The 26,112-nt window shown below is 49.1% G+C and overlaps 1 protein-coding gene across 15 annotated transcripts in view; it reads left to right on the forward strand.

Annotated features, from left to right (window-relative positions):
- Positions 1-26,112, forward strand: part of Myo9b (myosin IXB) — a 92,820-nt gene that overhangs the window by 38,507 nt on the left and 28,201 nt on the right. For 9 of the 15 annotated variants that reach the window (XM_031340199.1, XM_031340202.1, XM_031340201.1 and 6 more), the window contains exons 3-14: positions 5,722-5,816; positions 12,927-12,989; positions 14,261-14,360; positions 14,587-14,687; positions 15,340-15,469; positions 17,433-17,522; positions 19,309-19,425; positions 20,000-20,134; positions 22,181-22,302; positions 24,539-24,680; positions 24,899-25,103; positions 26,031-26,112. In XM_031340199.1, coding sequence (XP_031196059.1) covers positions 5,722-5,816; positions 12,927-12,989; positions 14,261-14,360; positions 14,587-14,687; positions 15,340-15,469; positions 17,433-17,522; positions 19,309-19,425; positions 20,000-20,134; positions 22,181-22,302; positions 24,539-24,680; positions 24,899-25,103; positions 26,031-26,112 — 1,382 coding nt within the window. The remainder of the gene's footprint in view (positions 1-5,721; positions 5,817-12,926; positions 12,990-14,260; positions 14,361-14,586; positions 14,688-15,339; positions 15,470-17,432; positions 17,523-19,308; positions 19,426-19,999; positions 20,135-22,180; positions 22,303-24,538; positions 24,681-24,898; positions 25,104-26,030) is intronic. The other 6 variants (XM_031340200.1, XM_031340205.1, XM_031340209.1 and 3 more) reach the window with 1 other exon arrangement.

A 26,112-nucleotide genomic window follows, 5' to 3' on the forward strand; every position in this document is an offset into this window, starting at 1 on the left:
CTGCCTCCCTGCCTCCCTGCCTCCCTACCTCCCTGCCTCCCTGCCTCCCTACCTCCCTGCCTGCCTGCAGGTGTGCTTCAGCCTAGACTGCTTTCCCTTTCTCTTGTAGTTTTTGGGGGTTTGTGAAACAAGGGCTTGCTAACATAGCCCAGGTTAGCCCTAAATCCCAATTCCCCTGCCTCAGCCTCCCAGATGCCAAGATATGACAGGCAGGTAGCATCACCTGGTTTGGAAACCATGGAAATGCACAGCTTTGCCTCTCGTGTCTAGTGGAGCAGCTGCCACCTGCACCTGCTAGGCGGCCACTAAGGGCTGCACTCAGACTCCTAGGCTCAAGAAGAGACCATTGGTTGTTGTATGTCAGGGACTGTGAGGGACACAGCCCAAAGGAGAGTGTGTGGGGTGGGGCCTGGCAAAGATGCAGAATGTATGCTAATGAAACAGTTCATATAGCCCAATCTGGCTTTGAACTCACTCATTCTTGAGTTCAAAGCCAGGTTGGGCTTTGAGTGCTTTTAAAAGTCAGCCTGGATGAGTGTGATACACACACCTTTAATCCCAGTACTTGGGAGGCAGAGGCAGGCAGATCTCCATGAGTCCCAGGCCAGTCTGGGCTTCATAGTAAGACCCAAAAAATAAGGGGGCAAGGATGAACTAGAGATATGACTGCCCTTGGAGAGGATCCAGATAGATTCCCAGCACCCACTTAGTGGCTCACAAATTTCTGTATCTCCAGTTTCAGGAGATCTGACACCCTATTTTGACTTCATGACCTCAGTGGGCACTAGGCACACACATGTAATGCATAGACATTCAGGTGGAACAGTCATACACATAAATAAATCTAGAAGTTTTTTGTTTAAATTGAGACTGGTGGATCATAACTATAATCCCAGTAAAGGCAGGGAAACCACAAATTTTAGGTCAGTCTATGCAACAGGATGACACTTTGACTCTTAATAAAGCAAATATTGCTGAGTAAGTCATGCGTGCATGTGTATATGTGTGTGCTCATCTGTGTGCATTTGTGTGCATCTGTGTGTATAGTGCATATGGAAGTCAGAGGACAACTTTCAAGAGTCAGTCTCTACCATCCACCTTGTTTGAGGCAGGTCTTGTCTCATTTCTGCTAGCTTCTGGGGAGTCATGCTGTGTCCACCATCCTTGTGGCTTCTATGGCTTTGGACTCGGGTCGTCACATGTGCATGTCAAACGCTTTTCCCACTGAGCCAGCTCCTTCCTTCCTTTTTAAGGCCAGATAGTATCCACTGTGTGATGACCACATTGTTCTTCCCAGCCTCTTGGCTGTTATTATTTCCTCTGGACATGAACCCAAAGTAGAATCAGTAGATCTAATCAGGATATATTTTTAGCAGTGCACAAACTAATATTAGCAATGTGTCTTTTATATTGGAAAGGAGGAATGTTACGTTTCTTTGGAAGTTGAGCCCTTTCTTTCCCTGGCACCTTGCCCGGGCCTGTGGTTCAATAGCTTTTAACAGGGCTGGTCCACCCTGTTGTTGGTTCCTTTCTCCAGGCCACCCCCAGCCAGCCCAGTGCCATCCCCTTTTTGCACTCTATGCTCCTCTGTGTATCATAGCTGCAACCAGATATTTTTAGCCTGACTTTGAAAAGTCACTGTGTACTCAGACACATACCCGACGCATGCGGTCACCAGAGACAGACAAAGCCCTGGCCTGCAGGTCATCTCTGATTGCAGAGTCAGAAAGCCTTGTGCTCTACAGGCCTTGCTGGCTGCCTGCCCTCAGACCTGGGCCTGACAGCATATTAAAAGGTCTCCAGGGAAAGTTGACCCCAGCCCTTTAAAAGTGAGCCCCATGCCTCATATGGGTGTAGAAGGGTTTAATGGGGCTCATCTGTAGCAAGCAGCCCTAAGCTGAGGTGTCATGGCAACTCTGAAAAATGGGGTATCCCAACTGCAGACACTCCAGCCCCACTAGGAAACAAGGTGGGTCATTTTCGTTTTTGGGGGGTTTTTTTGGTTTTTTTGAGACAGGGTTTCTCTCTTGGCTGTCCTGGAGCTCAGGCTGTAGACCAGGCTGGCCTTGAACTCAGAAATCCACCTGCCTCTGCCTCCCAAGTGCTGGGATTAAAGGAGTGCGCCACCACCGCCCGGCAAGGTGGGTCATTTTCATGTGGGCTTATTTCATTTCCTTTAAAAAAAAAAAAATACAGGGTCTCTTTGTAGCTCAGGCTGATTCATGGTAATCCCCCTGTCTCTGTTTCCTAAGACTAGGATCAGAGGCAGGGGTTGCTATGAACCACTGTATCTCCTAGTGGTTTTATAGCCCAGACCTTTAAGGTGGAGGTGACTTGGGGTGGTATTGCATAACTCTGTCACAGAGCAGAGAAGGGGAGGCTTGACCAGCCTGTGTGCAAGGCCCAGTCCCTGAGAGAAAGCTCATGTCCCTCATGTAAGTAAATTACTTAATTACAGCATAATCTTTATTAAAGGGGGGGTACACACCTTCAATCCCAGTGCCAGGAAGACAGAGGCAGGCAGATCTCACAGTTGGAAGCTAGATTGGTCTAGTGAGTTCTAGGATACACAGAGAATCCCTGTCTCAGAAAAAAACAAAACAAAACACACACCCCCCAAAAAACCCAAACAGACAAAAAAAGGAACAAACAAATATCAGTCAGCCATAGAGGTGAAGCACTGTCCCAGGGTCCTGTTGTCCAGGCACAGGAGATGCAGGTCCTAGGTCCCAGGCAGAATAACCCTGTCCTAACATCTCTCTGTATCATTAGAGCTGGTGCAAACTGCAGGGACCCTGAGCTCTCTGAGCATTTGCACTTTTGTAACGGGACAGGCTGATGACTCCTAATCGCATTTCGAGGGTCCCGGGTGCTAGTGGCGTCTTAGCGGTTGCATGTAAGTAACATTCTTGGGGCATCGTGAACAAACATCTACTCACTACAGATAGGACACCGATGACAAACCAAAGAAATGAGTCCACTCAAGTCCAGCTGTGAAAGCCAGGAGTTGATTGGGGTTCTTTACAGGAGGGCATGTGGCTCAGTCAGCTTTGTCCCTGAAAAGCCCACCATGGACAGCAACTGTAGCTTGCATCTCCCTCACAACTGCTTGCAGGCTGGTCCAGTGAAGAGTCTCCCCAAAAGTTGTTCCTGCTTGCTTCAGGGCAGAAATGGCAACAGGACAAATAGCCCCACACACCACAGCGCACCATGTGCAGCAGCAGTCCAAGAGAACAGTAAGGGCTTGTCCTCCTTGCATGAGGCCCTGGGTTCCTCCCCCAGCAGTGCAGTCAGACAAATGTGAATAGGTAGGTCGGACTCAGTTCACAACTGTTGACAGGGAAAGGCTGAGGAGTTCTCTGAGAGCTCAGTGGCACCTGCAGCTCCCCACTGTTGAGTATACCCTCTTAGCTGTTCAGAATGTTGCGGGTCACAGGGTCACGAGGTATGTCTGCTGTAGACAAGCAGACGCTCCAGACTACAGGGTACTTGCCTACATGCCTCTTGGGGAGGCCTCAAAGCCCCCAGCTGCCACCTAGCCCCAACAGGGCCCTTCCCAGCATGGGTCCTGGCTTCTTTCCTGCTTAGCCAGGGGAATTTTTGTTTTGAGCCATCTCATTGTGTAGACCTGGCTGGTCTGACACTATTATGTAGACCAGGTGGCCTTGAACTTAGGAAAATTTCCATGTCTTGCTCCTGAGTGCTGGAATTAAAAGCATGGGCCACCAGGCCTGGCCCTGACTCCCAATTTTACAGCATACTCTATAATTCCTGGTTGTTTATTCATCCTATGAACCTGAGGAGTATGAACCTATGTGGCCTATGTATAGTTGCCAGCCTCAGCTTAGCTGCTCTGTCAAAATGTCACAGCTCTAGAAAAAACTTGGCACTCCACTATCACAGAAGAACACCTGGTCCTCTACCATCACAGAAGAGCACCTGGTCCTCCACTGTCACAGAAGAGCACCTGGTCCTCCACTGTCACAGAAGAGCACCTGGTCCTCCACTGTCACAGAAGAGCACCTGGTCCTCCACTGTTACAGAAGAGAACCTGGTCCTCCACCATCATAGAAGAGTACCTGGTCCTCAACTATCACAGACTTTTTTTTGTGAGATTTCTCTTTGGACTACCATATAGAAGCCACCTGTTATCTTAGACTTTTGTCACTGTAATCAAACACTATAGACTGCTTGGTTGCTTACTTATGACTGACTGACTTTGTGTGGTTGGTTGGTTGGTTGGTTGGTTGGTTGGTTGGTTTTAGGGGTTTTTTTGTTTGTTTTTTGTCTTTGTTTGGTTTTTTTTTTTTTTTTTTTTTTTTTTTTTTTTTTTTGAGACAGGGTTTCTCTGTGTATCCCTGACTATCCTGGATCTCTTTCTCTGTGTAGACCAAGCTGGTCTCAAACTCAGAGATCTGTGTGCCTCTGCCTCCACCTCCACCTCCACCCCCCTAGTGCTTGAATTAAAGGCATACACCACCACTACCTGACTAAGACTACATAACTTCTAAAGAATAAGGGCTACAAGTTGGGCTCACAGATGGAGGCATATCATCCTAACACTTGGAAGGCTGAGGTAAGAGGGTGGTTGCTAGCTCCAGGCCACAGAGTGAGAGCCTGTCTCAAAACACCAGGCTCTAGAGAAATGGCTTAGAGGGTAAAAGTGCTTGCTATGCAAAGTGTGAGAAACTGAATCCCCAAGACCCTGTGAAAATATTGCTTCCTGCTCCTGTAACCTAGCATGGGAGTCACACCGTCAGAACTCAGACGCACTTCCTCCACACACCTGAGACTTGCTTGTTTCTCCCTCGTGGACTGGTAATGGTGGCTCACGCCTTTAATCCTACCACTCAGGAGTCAGGCAGGTAGATCTCTATGAGTTCAAGGCCAGCCTAGTCTACAGAGTAAGTTCCACAACAGCCAGAGCTATACAGAGAAACCCTGTCTTGGGGGGGGAAAAACTGTTGGACTGCAGAGATGGGTCAGCAGTTAAAAGCACAAGCTGCTTTTGCAGAGGACCTGGGTTTAGTTCATGGCACCCACAAGGCAAATTATAACCATCTTTAACTCCAATTTCAGTGACTCTGATGCTCTCTTCTGCTTTTTATAGACACACAAGGTACCCAGTACAAGCAAAATACCCTGACACATTAAAAAATAAATAAAACTAGTAACAAGAAGGCCCCTAAAAAAACAGGGGGCTGGAAAGGTGGCTCAGCAGCTAAGAGCACAACTGCTCTTCTGAAGGTTGTGAATTCAAATCCCAGCAACCACATGATGGCTCACAGCCACCCATAATGAGATCTTTATGCTCTCTTCTGGGGTGTCTGAAGACAGCTACAGTGTACTTACATATAACAACAAATAAGTAAATCTTTTTAAAAAAAAAAAGTTTATTGCATTTCATATGTATGTATACACACACACACACACACACACATACACACACACACACTTGTGCCCGTATGGAGGTCAAAGGACAACTTTCAGGAGGCAGTTCTCCTATGATGTGGCTCCCAGGGATTGAACGTAGTTGTCAGACTTGGTAGCAAGCACCTGAATCCACTGAGCTATCCTGCCCTGTCCTTTGTCTCTTATCCAAGCCTCTGAGTAAGTACCTCAGGGTGCTGAGGACAAGAATGCTGTGCCCACAAGGAGTTCTGGGACCAAGGCTGTGGAGATTCCAGGCTGGAATCTGAAGCTCTGCTTTTGTCTCCTCAGGCTTTTGGGAACGCCAAGACAGCCCACAACAACAACTCCAGCCGCTTTGGGAAGTTCATCCAAGTCAACTACCTGGAAAGCGGCATCGTGCGGGGGTAAGTCACTCTTTCTGTGTACCTTCACCTCTCACACTGAGGCTGGAACCCAGGGCCCTGTGAGCTTAGCCAGTTCTCTGCCCCGGAGTGTATCCTCATCTGAGTGTGGCGTTGAGGGTTTCAGGTCTGTGCAGTGAGGATCTTCTGTGGCAGCCTTGACTCAGAACTGGTTGCCACTTGCTGATCTTTGTAAGTTTTCTCTGAGGTGTTGGGTGCCACAGGTAGAATGGGGTGTGGACCTCTGCATCAGCTGCATGTAAGCCCCTTACCTAGAGACAGTTCTGGACAGCACTGTGATGTGATTGTTCCAGGGAATACTAAGGTTGAGCAGTGGCTGAGCAGAGGTGGAACAGTAGAGTCGTGGTTCAAGGGATAGGGATGTGGGAGGAGCACTATGCATAGATTTTGTGCATAGACATGTGGCAGCTTGGATGCTTAAATGGATTCCTGGGTAGATGGTTAGATTGAGGGCTTTGTGGTGAGTTAGTAGATGGGTAAGTGGATGCACGGGTAGATGGTTTTATGTGAAGGAGGAGGTGCTTGGTTAATGAGTGGGTGGGCAGACTTAGAGGGGTCATTGGGGAGTAGGCAGTGAGTGGATGAAGACACAAGTAGATTAGTTGATGGGTAGATTTGTGGGTGGATGGGTTGACTCATGGGTGGGTTAATGGGATGGCGAGTGGCTGAATAGTGACAGGTTGGGTTGATAAGTAAGTGGGTGTGTGAGTGGATACGTGGTTTGGCTGGGGGTGGGTCTATTGGTAAACGGAAGGTTCATGGGTCAGGGGATGAGTAAAACAGGCAGACCTATCAAGCAGTGGTCACAACTGTAGGCTGAGCAGCAGATCTTGATAGGATATGAGGATATGAGGCAGGGGTGGAAGTGACACTCTGCTGGGCCTAGAGCCTAGTCACAGGTATGTGTCACGTGGCAGCAGATGTGTTGGGAGGCTCTGTGGCACAATGAGCTTTGCCACAGTCCCAAGATTCAAACCCTTGTGTGGTCAAGACTGTGTATAGTTGTCTGTTACAACAATTTTATAAGTGATTGTTTTTCCTTTATTCCAGCTAGTTCCCAAATAAATGAGACAGAGACTATAAGATTTATGTAATCAAGCTTTAAGGCAGTTATTAATCTATCCTATAGATTAATATCTGAGCGGTTATTAATCTATTCTAATCCTCTGAGCTAATCTGGCTACCTGCTAACCAGAATCCCTGAGACACTTGCATTTCAGTCAGGCTCCCTGCTCCTGCTGTGTTCTCATGCTGTCCTCTCAGTTCCCTCCTCTAGAATCTTCTCCTCACTCCCCTGGCTGAAATTGGATCTAGCCCTATTCTCTCCACTGCTCAGTCACTGGCTGATCATTTTTTATTGACATTAGGAAAAATGAATGGGGAGCAGTGTTTACACAACACTGGGACAGAAGATTCTTAGAGTAAGCATTACAATGCCATGTCTAGATTGCAACCAGACATGGAGGCAGAGAAATCAGCATGTGAATGTCACAAGAACACTCCCCACACAGTGCACAGTAACGTGATTCTGGCAGGCATCTGCTGATAGTTCACCCTGGGCATGGAGGGGAAGGGCCAAGGCTCTGGCATCCTTTCCTGGCCACACTCCCACACTGGGCAGGCTCTGCCGAGGGTGCCGATGAGAGCCCTTGATGAAGGCCAGGTTGGTTCTAGACCCTTGTGACTCAACATTCTCTGCTTGGCCTCAGCCCCCACATGCCCACCTGGGGTTCAGCTGTAGCATGAGTTCTGCCACCTGAGCTGGTGCCCATGACCCAGCTAGCACACATTCTCCATCATGACATCTGGATCATAGGCTATGAAAATTTCCTCTCATTCCAGGTAATGAGTGTAAATTCTTGTGGGCCTTGGGGGCATTATTAGGGTAAATTCAGGCTACTGGAAGCCAACACTGCAGCACAGTGACAGTTGATCCCATAACCAAAATGACTGCTGAGCAGCTAACAGGAGGAAGTGTGTACACTCCTGTTCCTGGCAGGGCAGTGAGGATGGCATGGAGCTCATCCTACTGTTGGAGTGCCATCCTACTTCAGACTTACAAATCATTTACTTTGGAATTTTCTGTTTCTGATTTTCCAACTTGGATAACTAAAACCATTAAGAGTGAACATGAAACCAGATAAAAAGAAGTACTTGGCTATGTCGGGTACTGCTGGGTGCAGCCTCCCTGCTGCATGCTCTCAGCACATTCAGGGCTGATGGCCCTGGTGACTAGATCTCTAGATCAGCTTTTCTCTTCAGGGCTCAGTAGGCTGCCCTGCCACTGGCCCACAAGCCTGCCCTGCTCCAGTGTTGCTCACGAGTTCAAGAAAGGAATTCCCATGTTGATCAGCATCCATGTTCTGGCCCAGCTTCCTGGCCTCTGGGGCTGCTACTGCCTCGTGCCATCCGAGCTGCAACCCAGGGCTTCCTTTGCCCACTATGTCTGGTCATATTTCTGTCACTGCTTCTTCACAAAGCCAAGGGTCAGGACACATCTGAGCATGGCCCAAGTTCCCCATTCCTGAAGCTTTAGCTTTCTATGTGTTCAGATCAGCTCAGAGGTGCCTCTGCACTCACAGGACCCCTTGCTGGCCTCAGGCCTTTAAAAACCAAAAGTTAGGGGTGGGCTCTCTTGCAGAGGACCCAAGTTAGATTCCCAGTGTAACTCCAGTCCCAGGGAATCCAACACCCTCCACAGACACTGCCCTCATGTGATACATAGACACACACAGACAAAACACTGATACACATAAAATTAAATTAAATTCAGAATCTCAAAAACTGGGATGTTGTCTGGAGTAGAGCCCCTGCCTAGAATCTAAAAAAGAAACCACCAAAGACTAAGCAAAGAGAGCTGGGCAGTTAGTTGTGTTCTAATAAGTAGTAGCCTGGTCCACATAGGTGGCCTGTCCTCTGCTGAGGCAGGGTGACCGCCTACCCCTAGACACAAGGAGAAAGGCAGACACTGACACAAGAGTCTGACCCTAACGATCTGATTTTAGGAGAGGGGCCAAAGCTGAATGGCCAAGGCTAGAGAAGGAAGTGTTTGTGTAACCCAGCACTCAAAAGGCAGAGGCAAGGGGATTATGAGTTCCAGGCCAGCCTTGACCACCAAGAGTCAATCTGTGAGAAAAGCTATGATTGACAATAACGTGGATCAGAGTGATCCTTGCCTGTCTAGGGGCTAGTCTTGATTTCCTCTCTAAGCTGCTACTGGTCATACTGGGGTTATACCTTTTTTTTAAAGATTTATTTATTTTATATATATGAGTACACTGTAGCTGTCTTCAGACACACCAGAAGAGGGCATCAGATCTCATTATAGATGGTTGTGAACCACCATGTGGTTGCTGGGAATTGAACTTGGGACCTCAGGAAGAGCAGTCAGTGCTCTTAACCGCTGAGCCATCTCTCCAGCCCAGAGGTTATACCTTTTTTAAAAAGGAACTAGAAAACAATCTTTCTCTTATTTAACTTATTTAAAATTATTTGGGAATTATTTATTTTATGTCATGGGTGTTTTGCCTGCATGCAGGTCTATGCACCATGTACATGTGGTATCCACAGAGGCCAGAAGAAGTTGTTAGATCTCAAGAATCTGGACTTATAAATGGTTGTGAGCTGTCTTGTCAGTGCTGGGAATGGAACCCGGGTCCTCTGGAAGAGCAGCTGCTCTTAAACAATGCTAAGTCTTTTCAGATCCTTTTAAGGGAATCAAGAGTCCAGGCAGTGCCTTCAAAACCTGCCCTGCACTCTGAGTTTCCCCACAGGCCTGCGGGCTTAATGGCACTGTCCTACACAGGCAGGCAAAGCTCCCAAGAATTTAGGGCCAGCCTGGTCTATAGAGTGAGTTCCAGGACAGCCAGGAACACACACAGTGAGACCATGTCTCACAACAAGATAAATAAAATTAAAAATCAGACTCAGGTGGAGAGGCCCACAGACCAGTGGGTGTGGGGAGAGCTGGTTAGGACCTTTCTTTCCCATAGTGTTCTGTAGTGGCCTCAGCTCCTCATCTGCCATTGGGAACTATTGCACCCACCCTAGTGTATGGGAGGATTCCCTGAAAATGCCTTAGATGGTGCCTGGAACATCACAGGTCTCCAAGAAACACTCACTGTTACTCCTGCAACCCAAGATCCAAGATGTTCTGGGTTCCCAGAGTCAGCGAGCAGCATGGCTGGAAGGTGCATGCATGCCTGTGCTTCGAGGGGCATGCCCCACTCAGAACTAAAGATATCCTGTAGAGGACCTGAGAGGTCTTGGGAGAAGTTAAGGTACTGAAATGCTGTGTGGTATGAGCACCAGGGTTTGAATCCCCAGAACACGCATGAAGGTTGAACGCTGGAGCATGGCAGCTGCCTGTCATCCCAGTACTCATGAGGCTGAGAGGAGGGATCCCCAAAGCAAGCCAGCCAACTAGACAGGCCAAATGGGTGAGCTCAGTGAGACCCTCCCTAAGTATATAAGATGGCCAGAGAAACGGACCCAGAAAGACTTGAGGCTTCCACATGCATAGACACCCACATACACACATGTAACCCCCTCATGTCCCCAAAAGACTATGTGCTATATGTGAACGGGTGTGTGAATAACACACTACGGTGCCTGTGTACTATGGATTCCATCCTCACTTCTTACCACAGACTGTCAATGCAGTAGAGCATCGTGCAGATCAGTGACTGGAAGGAAGGGCAAGACAGCTCAGCAGAGAAACACCAGCTGCTCCTTCAGAGGGCCTCTGAGAATTGGTTCTCAGCACCCACATGGCAGTTCACAGCCATCTGTAACTGTAGTACAAGGGACCTGACACCCTCTGCTAGTCTCTTCAGTCACCTACATGCACAAACATACATATAAACATACAAACACAGAAGAATCAAGATCAAAAAGAAACACTAAAGTAAATACTTGGAAAATTTCAAAATAGTTGTAGTCTGAAATGTTTGGAGATGAAGGGGACTCAAGCTGCATCAGTAGCAAGCCTGGCCTTCAAGGACACTGCAGTCCCTGTTGCTCCCATACCTCATGGGTGCCCTAACTGAACTGGGAGGAAAGGTGGCTCTAGAAAGGCAAATGGGATGGATGCAGCCAGGGACCTTTGTGTGTCAGATGCCCCCACTCTTCAGCAGAAGGGAAAGTGGGGGGCAGCCAGGGATTAGTTCAGTGGGTAAAGCACTAGCCTCGCTGACCTGACAGCCAGAGTTCCATAGCCACAAACCCATGTGAAAAGCCTGTTGTGGTCCCCACACTTCTGCAGAGAGAGAGGATTCAGAAAAGACAGAATCAGCCAGAAGCTGCGAGCTAGAGAGCCTGTACTATGCAGAGCCACAATTCCAGTTACCTGTCCTTGTCATCTGACTGCCAAGAGTCAATCTATGAGGAAAGCTATGATTGACAGATGGCCTGGAACAGACTGGCCCTGGACTGTCTGGGAGTTTGTCTTAGTTTCCTCTCTAAGTTGCCATTGGTCAGAGTGTTTTTATCCCAGCAGTCTAGGACAAATATTCTGCCTCAACTAAGGAGAAGGAGATGAGGCATTCCCAGCCACCCACACACATGCTCTGGCATACGTGTCACTCTCGCACTGTAGATGGACACACAATTCATCAAGTGAGGGAATGGGTGCAGGACAGCCATAGAGTGCCTGCCCAGTGAGTGCAAGGAATGCCTTGTGCTTCATGTACAACAGCACACAGAGCTCAGTAATCAGACCAACAACTCAGTAAGAAAATAGGAAAGACTGAAACCCAAGACACAGGGCCATGCCTCATCTACAGAGTGAGCTCCAGGACAACAAAGGACACACGGAGAAACCTTGACTTTAAACAAAAAACCAGGGTCAGGAGTGCAGCACAGAGTCCTTAATGTGTGAAGCCAGACCCTTCACCAGAGAAATGAAACAAATCAAACTTTACATTCAACTTTTTAAATTAGTTTGAGTGTATGCACACACACATATTTATGTGCAGGTTATCAGGGGACAACCTTCTGGAGTTGCTTCTTCCACCCTGTGGGTCCGAGGCACCAGAGTGTCAGGCATGGCATCCACTGCCTTTACATGCCAAGTTACCTCATGAGCCCAAGTGGTACCTTAAATACGGGCTGTCTATTGTCATCCTGTTGGGGAGCAGTCAGGGCACAATAATCACCACTGAGCTTACACTGAAGTAGCAGATGCCTGAAACACCTCAACCAGCTTCCAGAGGACCTTGCTGGCCTCCCTCAACATTTAGGTCCCTTCACCTGCCTGGGCTGCTCTGCCTGTCAGGTTTCTGTGTACCATGCTCAACCCTGTCTGCCCAGGTCACAGTGGTCAGCTGATTCCCTCGTTCTTACTTTGAAGCCAGAGCATTGGTGTATCTTCAGGGCATTTGTAGGTAGCTATTTATTTACACGATACCAAAGTGTGTTAACGTGCGGCAGGCAGCACCATGGTCCTATTTTCTAGGCCAGAGCAGAGATATGGGTGAAAAATGTAGCTCCATTGGTAGAGAGGCTACCTAGTGCTTGTTAAAGCACAGGGCCATGGGTTCCACCCTGAGCAGTACAGAAACCCCACATGGTGCATGCCTGTTAGCCCAGCACACAGAACAAATTGTTGATGAGAAGTAGGAACTCAAGACCAACCTCAGCTACACAGAGAAACTCACATAGCAGAAGAAGATGCGTCTCAGCTCAGCATAGAGTATGGGTAGCTATATAGCTGGGTTCCATGCCTCATCCCAACACTCAGAAGATTCAGGAAAGGGATCAGGCATCTCCTCTATCCAGCAAGTTAGAGACCAACCTGGGCTATATGAGAACCTGGGTGAAAGGAAGGAAGAGCAGCCATACAATATCCAAGTCAAGATCTTGGCTTAGACATAACTAATGAGCACAGAATCCTACAGTGAGGAAGGAGCTCAGGGAGTGGCACCATAGTGGAGCCCAGTGAGGGCTAGAAGAGTGGCTCAGTGCTAACAGTGTTTCCTTTAAATTTATGGTTCTTGATTTCATCATCAACTCTAGGTGAAGCAAAAACTCAAAGAAGAAATACCAACACTAAAATGTAATATCTTGTTTTTCCCCTTTTTTCTTTTATGACAGAGCTGTTGTGGAAAAATACCTTCTTGAAAAGTCTCGCCTGGTTTCCCAGGAGAAGGATGAGCGGTAGGGCATGATTTATTTCTTCTTCTTTAATATGTATGGGTGTTTTGCCTGAGTATCTGTGAGTACACTGTCTGGTAACCTGGGAGGTCAGAAGAGGGCACTAGGACCCCTGGAAGTGGAGTTACAGGGGATGGTTAACCAGCATGTGGATCCTGGGAACTAAAGTGGGTCCTCTGTAAGAGCAGCCAGCTCTCCAGTACTTGGGATGTGGTATTTGGCACAATACAGTCCTACTCATGCTTTGGCCCTCACAGAGTGAAGTAAGTGTTGTGGACCCCTTAGGGGAAGCCGTGGTTGGAGTCTAAGCTTTTCCTCTCCCTCTGTTCCATGCACTTGCTGCCATGGGCTCCAACCTTGTATCCATTACAGCCCACCCTGAGAGTTGATGCCCCAAGCTATTCAGTGCTATCTGGAACTGTATCCTGTGAGGTGTGGTAACACCTCAAAGCTGGCACAACTGCACAGTCTGTGAGCCAGCACTTAGATACTGAGGCAGGAGGAGCTCAGGTTCCAAGCCAGGGTGGGCTGCAGGATGAAGCCCTGTCTCCCAGCAGCAAACCAGCATCAACTAGTCAGTGAGACTCCTGCCCCAGGTCCGCTCACCCGAGAAGTTCCCACTTTCTAACGATACTTAAAACTTTTATATTTCTTATTAAGGCAGAGTTTCTCTGTGTAGCCATGGTCTCCTCAAACTCACTTTGCAGACCAGGCTAGCCTCAAACTCACAGAGATTCTCCTGCCTCTGCCTCCAGAATGCTTGGTGTTTGAAGTATGTACCATCACATTGGCTGATACCATTTTTTGTAATTATATATATAATAATAATAATTTTTATATATTTATATATATATATATATATATATATATATATATATATATATATATATATATATATATATATATCCTGGAACTCACTCTGTAGACCAGGCTGGCCTCGAATTCAGAAATCCACCTACCTCTGCCTCCCAAGTGATATTTTTATATCTGTTTATTTCAGAGTGTGTGTGTGTGTGTGTGTGTGTGTGTGTGTGTGTGTGTGTGTGTGGACACATACATGTGCGGTCAAAGGACAACTTCAGGGAGTCAGTTCCCTCTTTCTACCAAATGTAAATATGTCCCAATGATTGAACTTGGGGTCCTCTGGCTTGGCACCTAGTGCCTTCACCAGCTGAGCTGCACCCCCACCCCCACTCCCACCCTGTAACCTTTTGTGCACCCTTTGCTCTGCTGTGGGCCTGACTGGGCGCTGACTCTCTGCCATTCACACACAGGAACTACCATGTGTTTTATTATCTGCTGCTGGGTGTCAGTGAGGAGGAGCGACAGGAATTTCAGCTGAAGCAGCCTCAAGACTATTTCTACCTCAACCAGGTAAACAGCTACAGCCATGGCGCCACCACTGTACCCGAGGCTGTCTGCCACAGGGAGGTCGGAGGCTGCCAGCCTGGCCGTGCTGGGCCCCAGCCCAGCGCTGAGCGCATACACACAAAGGCTGCCATTCATTCCAGCCTGGCCCTCCTCCTGCCCATCCTGAGCTGCCCTGCTCCCTGTTCTCCCAGCCGGAAGTGCCCAAGTACCCACGCCTTTTATTTTTCAGCATAACTTGAATATTGAAGATGGAGAAGACCTCAAACATGACTTTGAAAGGCTTCAGCAGGCCATGGAGATGGTGGGCTTCCTACCGGCCACCAAGAAGCAGTAAGTGGGCTACTGAGCCTCCTGGTTGACAACCAGTTCCTCTGGAGATCTGATGGGCAGCCCCATAGAGAGTAGGTGGTATCCTATGTAGAACGCAGGTGAGGGCTGCAGCCATGACCTTGGAGGCAGCTGAAGATCTGCACAGCTCCCATCCTTACACCAGAGAGACTTCGGGCATGAAGGTTGTATGTTCAAGGTCAATGTTTGCTGCATAGTGAAGCCTAATCTCAAAGAAATAAAGGCAAAAGAGAGATGGTTGAAAGTTCAATACCAGCCTGGTCTCCATAGTAGGTCAAGACCAGCCAGAGCTAAACAGAACCCTGTCTATTAGCAAACACAAACAAGCAAAATAGTTTAAGTTTGCATGGTGTGGTGTATCTGCACTATCAGTGCTTGGGAAGATGTCAGGTAAGACTAGCCTGGGCTACATAGCTTGATCCCTCTAAAACCAGCAGAACTGGAGTGCCGTAGGTAGCAGTGTGAACCCTGGGTCCTGTCTGCAGCACTGCCTGAGCCAAGTATGATGGCACTGGCAGTAGGACTCAGGAAGGAGTGGGTACAGGAGTATAAGTGCCCTTCGCCAGGCTGCCTGAAGGTCTGCAGAGAAACAAGTACAGGTGACACAGACTGCCGTAACCTCTTCCTGTCCCAGGATCTTCTCTGTCCTCTCAGCCATCCTGTACCTTGGCAATGTCACCTACAAGAAGAGAGCCACGGGTCGAGATGAAGGGCTGGAGGTCGGTCCCCCGGAGGTGTTGGACACTCTATCCCAGCTCCTGAAGGTACCTCCTGTCTCCACCATCCTTCCTTGCCCTTGTTTCCTGGCTGCAAAATGAGGCAGCCTACCTAGCCCAAGATAGTAGCTGCCTCTCAGTACAGGGGACAAGTGGGGAACTTCTGTCTGCTGCCTACTTCCTCCTGTCATCCCTGAGATGGCCTCCTCTTGCCGCTGTCTGTGTCTGTCTATGTGTGTATGTGTGCCTACATACACTGTGTAGTAGGAGCGGTGCCGGGTTCTACTCTTGCAGGGGGTGGAGCTCAGTCCTTACCACCCTGGCATCCGCTGTGACTGCAGCTCCAGGACATCGGAAGCCACTGTCCTCCAGGGTCTCCTTCATTCACATGAGCATAGCCACACACACAAAAGTAAATGTAAAGAAGTGGAACCATCATTTGCTGGACTGAGGCTGTAACTCTGGTGGCAGAGAGTGTGTCTAGTGTGCACAAACCCTCTGCTGCTTCCTAGCACCATAGAAACCTGATGTGCTGGCACACACTTGTCATCCTGGCACTTGTGGGGAGATAAGTTCAAGTTTAGCCTGAGCTCTGTGAAACCCTGTCTTCAAAAAACACAAATTGGGGGCTGGAGATGCTCAAAAGGACATGGGTTTGCCGGGCAGTGGTGGCGCACGCCTTTAATCCCAGCACTTGGGAAGCAGAGGCAGGCAGATTTCTGAGTTTGAGGCCAGCCTGGTCTACAGAGTGAGTTCCAGGACAGCCAGGGCTACTCAGAGAAACCCTGTCTTGAAAAATCAAAAAAAAAGAACATGGGTTTGAATCTCAGCATCCAAATGGCACCTCACATTCAGTCCCAGAAACCTGATACCCTCTTCCCGCAGTCTCAGGCACCAAGCGTGCATGTGGTGCACATACGGACATTTAGACAAAATACCCATGTACACAATTTTTTAACAATTAAATTTAAAATACATACTTTGGGTTTAGATGTGGTGTCACCGGCCTTTCATCCTGGCCACCTAGAGGCTGAGGCAGTAGGCTCTAAGTTCAAAACCTACCTAGGCACCTCAGCGAAGACCCTCAGTGACTCAAAATGAGTATGACAGGCTGGGGATGTAAACAGTGACAGATCCTGTGTCCCTCTCATTGTACCAAATTCGTAAGCCTGAATATGCAAATACAGCTAGGTCCTGGTGTGAAGTGTGAAGTCATGTTCCTATTCCATATGCAGCCAGTCTCTGCTGGTTCTCACCTGGGGAGACTTCTGTATCATCAGAAAATTGTTCATCCAATTAGGCAGCCACCTAGTGGCTGGAGGGTGAAGTGCTGCTCAAACCTTCAGTGCAGAGCATGACTGGGCCAAGGGTTTCCTTCTTTTTTAAAAAAAAAAAAAAAAAAAAAAAAAGAAGAACACTGCTGGTGACAGAACTGCAGGACCTGGAGGCAGCTAGATGAGTCTTAAATTTTGTGCTGCTGAAGCAGTGGGGTCTATTGCTCACCTTTCTGGGTGGTTGGTTGGTTTGTTTACATAGTCTCACTCTAGCTGGCCCAGAACTCAGAGATCTGCCTGCCTCACCTCCTGAGTTCACTCCTGGCCTTGTGTGGGTTTTGCCTTTAGGTTTTATATATATTTTTTAATTTTAATGTTATTTACCTGCTTATTCTTGAGACAGGTTCTCACTATGTAGCTTTGGCTTGCCTGGATCTCACTGTGTAGACCAGGGTAGCCTTGAATTCACAGAGATCCACCTGCCTCTGCATCCCCAGTTCTGGAATTTAGAGTAAGCTACCACCCTTTGGGAACTGGTTGGTTGTTTTTGTTTCTTAAGCTTTTTTTTTCACTTTGTGTATGTACATGTAGGTGTATTTATACACATAGTGGACAGGAGGGTACCAGGTTTTTTTGGAGGCCCTTCCCAGCCTAGCCTCTGCTGTTCATCCTGCCTCCCCAAGTTCTCTAGACAAGTGCCTCACCTTCCCCCGCTTCTCTCTCAACTCTGGAAATAGGTAAAGCGGGAGACCCTGGTGGAGGTCCTAACCAAGAGAAAAACAGTTACAGTCAATGACAAACTCATCCTGCCCTACAGCCTCAGTGAGGTGAGTGTGAGCCCAGGCCGGGGCTGCAGCCCTGCCAAGCCATAAAGCAGGGGCATTCAAACAGTCCCTTCTTCTGCACACACCAGAGAGCTTGATGCATAAGTTGGGTACAGTATGAGGTTAGCAGTAATGCCTCTCAGAAAAGTCTAGAAATAACAGCAGTGTACCAGTCACAGGGGCATGGCCTCATGGCTTAGAATAAAGATGTCTACTAGCATTAACCTTTTCACTTAAAGGAAGTCTTTTTCAGCTTATGTTAGCAGCTACTCTGGTTACTCCACAGCACAGACGGGCCTTAAACTTACACCTCCAGGATGACCAGAGCATGGCCCACCACAGTGCCCCACTGTCCAGGCCATCACTAGATAACATTACTCTTCCTTGAACTCAGGCACTGCAGTCCAGGGCAGTGGTTGGAGACTGAGTAACTAATAGTCTGGTAGCAATTAACCCCTATATTCATTAGATAATCAAATGAGGCCTGACCCAGATGAGCTGCAGAATCTCAAGATGCATCAAGGCTGCATCACAAGTGCTCAGAGTTTTTAAAGTAGAGTGCTAATTTCTAGAATTTTCTGAAATATAGGTAGCTCCAGATATCCGAAAGTATACATAAGTGAGGAGCTAGAAATGGAACCTGAGGCATTCCCTCCTGTGTTTCCAGGTGCTCAGTGGCCATGTCACTCCAGCATGCTTTGAAACAAACCTGCCCTCCCCAGCTTGGTTTTGTAAATAAAGTTTTATTGACATTACCATACTCATCATTTACATTCTGTTCAGTGCTGCTTCTGGCTACAGCTTCAGTGCTTAGTAGCTACAACAGAGCCCTTCAGGCCCCAAAAGCTGAGAGCATCAACCACTTGCCTTGTTTGGGAAAGAAGTGACTGACCCCAGTGCTTGAGGTAGCCTTTCTGTGACCCTGAGCCCATAGGTTGATGTACCATCCTCTCCATTTGCTGTTGTGTTCTCTTCCTGATACATTTCTATTAGCTCTTGACATGTCCAGAGCATTGTGGCTTGCAAATTGAATTTGGATAGCACCAGGAAAGGACCTGATAGCAGGGTGTGGAATCTCCACATGGGGACCCTGCCCCGGGGAATCAGCTTACATTTCCAGCAGGCACCATGGACAGTGAGCTTTTGTGGGCCAAGGGACCTCTTGACATGACTTGACCTCTCTGCAGTGCACCCAGTCCCTGTGTGGCTCAGGTGTCCCCCCAGAGAGGCTCTGTAAGCCAGTGTCCCAGCAGAGGTAGCATTCTGTGTAGTAACATTGCCGTGACATCCAGGAAAGTCAAAACCAGAGGGACATGTCTGACACTTGGAAGCAGATGGAGAAGGATGGAATAGGCACTCCTACAAGGGGTGTGCTGAAGCACTTCCTTGGCTCTTCTGTAGCCATGTAGGCAGCATCCCATGCTGTGTACCTGTATTGTGCTGGAGCCCCAGGCTCTGAGCCTCCACAGTTGCTGTGTCCTGGGGCCAGTGTAGGATTAAGCAGACTTCAGCAAGAGGAAGGTGAAAAGCCTGGTTGAAGGGTGGGGATGGCACAGTCATAACGTACCAGTACATGAGGCCCCAGATTCAGAGTCTTATAACACCTGTGACAAGCCAACTATGGTAACACCCATCTGCAATCCCAGCCCATGAGGGGGTAGAGGCAGTAGGATCAGTTGTTTAATTATCTTTAGCTACATGGCAAGTTCGAGGCCAGCCTAGGCTACATGAGACTTTGTCTGTGAAAATAAGTTCCCCCATGCTAGCTAAGAAACCCCTCTGTCCACAGGCCATAACTGCACGAGACTCTATGGCCAAGTCTCTATACAGTGCCCTGTTTGACTGGATTGTGCTGAGGATCAACCACGCCCTCCTCAACAAGAAGGACATGGAAGAAGCTGTTTCTGTGAGTGGCCAGGCCCTGAGCTGGGCAAGAATAAACCCTGTCCTTGGGACAAGCCGTGGAGGCTAGGAACCCATGGGATCTCTGCATACACCAGGGCCGGCAGAGGATTCCTATCCTCTACAGCAGCAGTTTTCAACCTGTGGGTCTTATATCAGATCTCCTGCATAGCAGATATTTACAATTCCTAACAGTAGCAAAATTATAGTTATGTAGTAGCAGTGCAATAATTTTATGGTTGGGGTCATCACAATGTGAAGAACTGTAATAAAGTGTCATAGCATTAGGAAGGGTGAGAACCTCTATTCTACAGGAACCCAGGCATCTTCACTCCATGTCTGGAAGCTAGGCGTCACCCCCAGCAATGCCAGCATGTGGGCACCAGGCCCTAGGTTCCACTCCAACACTTATTGGATATGTGCAGGCCTGGTTCCATCAAGACGGTAGTAAAGGAACCATGTGTAAAGGACAGCGGGTACCAAGCTGGCCGGGACAACACATCCCCACTTGTGTAGTCCCTCTCAGGAGGGCTGGTCTTCCCAGGAGGCCCTGGCTATTCCCACACCTTGTCTCCTAGTGCTTGTCCATTGGCGTCCTGGACATCTTTGGATTTGAGGACTTCGAACGGAATAGCTTTGAGCAGTTTTGCATCAACTATGCCAACGAGCAGTTGCAGTACTACTTCACCCAGCACATCTTCAAGCTGGAGCAGGTGAGAGTGGGCACCTATTCCTCACCCCAGCCCAGCCATCACCCTGAAAGTCCCTCACGAGGCCTGGGTACAGCAGGTTCCCCAGACTCCAATGCTATGCCATCCTTGAACTCAGTGCCATGCTCAGGCCTTCCAGGGTCTTTTGACCCTTCTGAATGTTCAGCTGCCCCTGCAAGAAGGCAGCAGTGTAAATGTTCTGTCACGTCATTTGTGTGAGTCTACAGGTGGTCAGAGCATGTCCCTTGTGTTCTTTCCTTTTGCCATGTTAGCCTTTCTGAGGATGCAGAACCCACAGGTATGGGAGGCAGCTACATGCACATTCTGCAGCCATATCTGGCTCCTCTGAGGCTCTGTGCCACTTACACACCTACACTCCAACCTCCACACCTCACCTCACCCCTTGGGCTCTGTAGACCTTCTTGCTTTCTGTCTTTATATATTTGGTGGCACTCCAGCCCTTGGGCAGTGGAGTCATACAGTGTTTGTTCACCTTTGCACTGCTGGATGGCCTGACTTAGGAGAATGGCCACCATTCTCATCGCTGTTCAGGTATCAGCATCCCATTCCTGTGTAAGGATGAATAATATTCCAGCGCATGGCTGGGCCATGTTGAATTCATGCAGTCACCCACAGATTTTATATTTTGGCTTGTAAACACACATGTACAAGTCTCAAGTCACACCCAAGGGGAGAGAGAATTGCTGGAGCCTGCCACGGCTTTCTGAACTGTCTGAAAGACCATCCCTCTGTCCGCAGTTTATAGGGCATCATCTCTCCATTGCTCATGCAGACTGAGGGATCAGCAGGGCTAGACCTGGCTCCTCCTCTGGCTCATACACACTGCCACACTAGCCCTAGCATCTTTCTTCATTGCAGCGAAAGTTGAGAACCCAAATGGATGCCAGCTTACTTGCTCAAATGGAGAAAGTTTCTCCTTGCCTGCTTTGAGACTGGGTCTCATGCAGCCCAGGCTGGCTTTGATCTCACCACTAGTGAAGATGGCCATGAACTCCTGATTCTCCTGCCTCAGACTTCTCTGAGTGCTGGGTGACAGGTGTGCACCACTCTTAAGTTCTGCCACTGGGACGAGTGTGCAGAGCCGGCTCTAAAGCATGTGCTTTGCTGGTGTCAGTGATGGCTGACTTATGTGTCCTGTCTTCCTTGCCTGTGGCTATGTTTCTTGTTGCATGCCATCCTTCCTTCCTGTGACTCGTGGGGGAAACAGAGCCTGAGAATGTTAGAAAGAAGTTTACTTACTTCACCGGGTTGGAAGCTGTTGGGTCCCTGCTTCAGCAGGTGAGGTTCAAGCTAGAAAGCATGTGGCATGAGAAACCAGAACAGAGATGGCATGGCAGGAACACTTGTCACCTGGCTCTGAGGAGGGCAGATGGGCAGGAATTTATCCTTGGGTATGTAGTGAGCTTGAGACCAAGCTGGGCTACATAAGAAAGCGACAGTGCTGTGCATTGCTCAGCACGTGTGAACAGCTTACGTGGATGTGTGTTCCCTCCCACATGGTCAGCACTTATCCAGGGATCGTGAACAGTCCAATGTGCTTTTTAGGTTTTAAATTTGTATGTGTATGTGTATGTGTGCGTACATACGTACATACATACAAGCCCACAAGTGGAAGCCAGAGAACAGCTTGCCCCATTGGTTCTCTCTTTTTACCTCTCATGTGGGTCCTAGGAATCGAGTTGAGATCATCAGGCTTGACAGCAAGCCCCTTTAACTGTAGAACCATCTTGTTGGCTGCTTTGAATGGAAACACCTCTTTCCACACATTATATCCATAGTGAGGATGTTTAGACTTGTCATTCTCAATTCCTTCAGCCATCGTCTACGCTGTAGTAAGAATTCATGTAGATGTCAGGAGACCTGGAGGCATGGCTCAAGAGTAGAGCCCCTGCCTAGAATCCCCAGTGAGGGAATGGGGTGTCTCAGTGGTGGTGCCCCTGCTGAGCTTTTGCAAGGCCCTCAGTTCAGCCACACTGTGTGCAGGGAACCCCTTTCTGAGTATCCTCCTTAACCTTCCTCACCTTGCAGGAGGAGTACCAGGGTGAGGGCATCTCGTGGCACAACATTGACTACACCGACAACGTGGGCTGTATTCACCTCATCAGCAAGAAGCCCACTGGCCTCTTCTACCTGCTGGATGAGGAGAGCAAGTGAGTGTCCCATCTGTTCCGCCACATGCCAGTGTGGGGACAAGTCAGATTCCCTGAGCTGCTCAGCTTCTCACATTCACCTTCCACATCCCTGGGCGTCACTCCTGCCCAGGGCTTGTCCAGCATGCTCTGTAAACGGCAGGCACATGGCTTACCTGTGCTGGCTACCTGTGCTAGCTGAGCACATCTTCATGGGATGCTCAGCATAAGCAGCTCACCATGTCCAGAACAGGTCTAGGCCTGTGCAGAGCCAGCAATGTGTGCCCTGGGGGAAAGAGAGGACAGCATCCCAGCCACCCAGCTGCCCTGCAGAAATCAGGTGGCTTTGACTCTGTTGCTGTGGCTGTGATGACAAGTCTTCCTTCTCAAGGTCCTGGACACTGTATACTCCAAATCAAGAGAGTGTCAGGGCCTTAGTGCCCCACTCCATGGTGCTATCTCTATGCTGAGACAGGAGGCTGCTCACCATACAGAGGCCAAGAAGTAGAGAGGCAGCTAGGCAGTGGTGATGCACGCCTTTAATCCCAGCACTTGGAAGACAGGCAGGCGGATTTCTTAGTTCAAGGTCAGCCAGGTCTACAGAGTGAGTTCCAGGAGAGCCAAGGCTACACAGAGAAACCATGTCTTGAAAAACCAAAAAAAAAAAAAGTAGAGGCAGGTGAAGCTCCTGCCTGTTGTGGCCAAAGCCCTAGGTCCCATCCTTAGCCCCACATAATATACCTGTCCTTCCAGCACCTGGGAGATGGAGACAGGAGGATGGGGAATCCAAGGTCATTCTTGGGTACATCTTACATCAAGGCCAGCCTGGGCTACATAACTCTGACTCAAAAACAGAAACCAAGAGAAGGTGAAGAGTCCCAGAATCCCATGCAGCTTTTTATCTTCAGCATCCTGACTTCTCCCACAAGGCCCAACTCCTGAGAGTCCTAGCACTCAGGATCTGCAGAGTCTGCAGATCCTGTACCTTAGGCCAAATCTCCACCCAGTGAAGCAGAGCTCAGACAGGAGACAAGGAACCAGCACTAACTGGCAGCTGCACAAGCTGGGCTCTGTCTGCAGACCTGAGAAAACAGCTAAGAGCTGTGCTGTGGCCGCCTGCTACAGGCAGTGTGACACGACAGTCATGTCAGGCTGTGCTGCATTTATTAGGGGCGCAGGGGCGGCAGGCGTGCACTGTGCATGCACGTTAAGAAACCTCTTTGTTGACTTGTTTCTCTCCTTCAGCCATGTGCTTCCTGGGACTCAGGTCATCAAGCTTAGCCACAATTACCCTTACCTGCTGAGCTGTCTCACTGGCTCTGACTTGAGTTTCCTAAAACAGCCATGTTAACATTTATCACTGCAACATTTTCTTTTTTCTTTTCTCTGTCTGCGTGTGCGTGTGTGTGTGTGTGTGTGTGTGTGTGTGTGTGTGTGTGCGCGCGCGTGCCCCAATTCCCAGACCTTCTTCCCAGCCTGAGTGGTTGTGTCTCCCCTACCAGACAGACCTCCTCCCTCCCTCAGCTGCAGAGTCCCAGGGCTGGGCATCTGCCACATAGCTGGCACTGCCTGTGTTTACAGTGAGGCTAGGACCAACAATGTGTGCCAAAACCCAGGGTGGTGTTTCCCTCCATGGGGGCAAAATAGCAAGGTACAAGGAACCTCTTGCTTGCTCCATCTGCCTCCCTCCAGGGGCAGAACAGAACCTGGCTTCACCTGTTAAGCCATGCTCACGCTCTCTATGAGGATCAGGAGCCTGATGCCAAAGCTCCAGGGCACTCATCCAGGTACACATGGATCCAAAGCTAGAGGCTCCAGTGTGGGATCTGAGATGCTTCATGAAAGATTGATAGAAGCCAGCAAATCTGGTCAGCAGTGGAGGGTAGAACAAGGACAGCCTATCAAGGTATACAAGGGGCCAGGAGGTTACTTCTTTAACCCTATAGTCCCACATTTGCCACATGGATGTGTCCAGTACATGGTGAGAAGCTGACAGTGGGCCAGCTCAATAGTTCACTCAGTTAACAATGACTGCCAGCAAGCCTGAAGATCTGAGTTCAGTCCCCAGGGTCCACAAGGTGGATGGAGAAAACCAACTCTTGCAGGCTGTCTGACCTCCACATGTGCCAGAAGCATGTGTGTGTGTGTGTGTGTGTGTGTGGAGCCTCCCTCCCCTCAGCAGCCCAGGTCCCTTTTCACTTTGCACTCAGTGTGGGCTCTTAGCAGAGTGTGTCTATGTGTCCACTCCTCTCTGCAGCTTCCCGCATGCCACAAGCCACACTCTGCTGGCCAAGTTCAAGCAGCAGCATGAGGACAATAAGTACTTCCTGGGCACACCAGTCCTGGAGCCCGCCTTCATCATCCAGCACTTCGCGGGCAGAGTGAAATACCAGATCAAGGTAGGCTCGGTCCAGTGCCCACACTAATCTCTGACCCTTTGCTGTTACTCAGTTGGGACAGCACATTCTGGGGTGCTTGGAATCATCCCAAACCTCAATGCAGTCGAGCCTTGATTGCAGAGTGTTACTGAGACCCATCTGGGTGCAACCCTGTCAGCCCTTTACTCCTGGGGCATCCATGTGCTCTGAGGGGTGACCAACCACTTCCACCTCACCAGGACTTCCGGGAGAAGAACATGGACTATATGCGGCCTGACATTGTTGCACTGCTAAGGGGCAGTGACAGCTCCTATGTGCGCCAGCTCATTGGCATGGACCCGGTAGCTGTGTTCCGCTGGGCTGTACTGCGGGCAGCCATCAGGGCCATGGCTGTGCTACGGGAGGCTGGGCGCCTGCGTGCAGAGAGAGCGGAGAAGGCAGCAGGTAGGAACTGAAGAACTGCCCTCCCTGGTGCCAGCCCTGGGAACAAGCAACATAGTTGACAAGCAGTTAAAGCTTACTCTAAGTCGGGCAGTGGAGGTGCACGCCTTTAATCCCAGCACTTGGGAAGCAGAGGCAGGTGGATTTCTGAGTTCAAGGCTAGCCTAGTCTACAGAGTGAGTTCCAGGATAGCCAGGGCTACACAGAGAAACCCTATCTCCAAAAACAAAAAAAAAGCTCATTCAAAATTTGAGCATAGCTGCTTGGGAGGCAGAGTCAGTCAGCAAAATCATGACTTTGGGACCAGATTGAAAAGTTAGTGAGAATCTGTTTCCAAGACTAAAGAGGGCTCTTAAGCTCTTGCTCTCACCTCTCACTCCTCTCTCTCCACATGGCCATGGCCAGCCTCTACTCTCTCTTTCTCTCTCTCTCTCTCTCTCTCTCTCTCTCTCTCTCTCTCTCTCTCTCTCTCTCTCTCTCTCTCTCTCTCTCTCTCTCTCTCTCTCTCTCTCTCTTCCCCCTTCTCTCTTTCCCCCTCTCTCTCTCCCCCTCTCTGTTTTCTACAATAAAACCATAAAAAATTTAAAAAGACTAAAGCGGGCTGAGGTGCAGCTCAGCAAGTAGTGCCCCTGCCTAAAATTCCCCAATCAAGAGCTGGAGGCATGACTCTGGAGTGGTGCCACTGCCTAGGATTCCCCCAGTGAGGCATGGGGGCAGGGCATGGAGTGGGGCCCCTGCATAGAGTCCCCCAGTGAGAGCTGAGACTCGACTGGGGTAGAATAGATACATAGCATGTAAAAGTTCTTGATTGAGTTCAGTTCCAATTTTCTCAAAAGAAGAAAAAGAATTGACTGCTTAGTCCACAGAAGTAGCAGGCTTGGTGCTGTGGGAGACCATGCCAAACAGTTTACGCTCACTCTGTGTCCCCAGCAGGTATAAGTAGCCCTGCCATTCGAAGTCACATGGAAGAGCTACCAAGAGGAGCCAGTACCCCTTCAGAAAAACTGTACCG

The sequence above is a fragment of the Mastomys coucha genome, unplaced genomic scaffold (genome assembly GCF_008632895.1).
Source record: "Mastomys coucha isolate ucsf_1 unplaced genomic scaffold, UCSF_Mcou_1 pScaffold22, whole genome shotgun sequence".
NCBI classification, from domain to species: domain Eukaryota; kingdom Metazoa; phylum Chordata; class Mammalia; order Rodentia; family Muridae; genus Mastomys; species Mastomys coucha.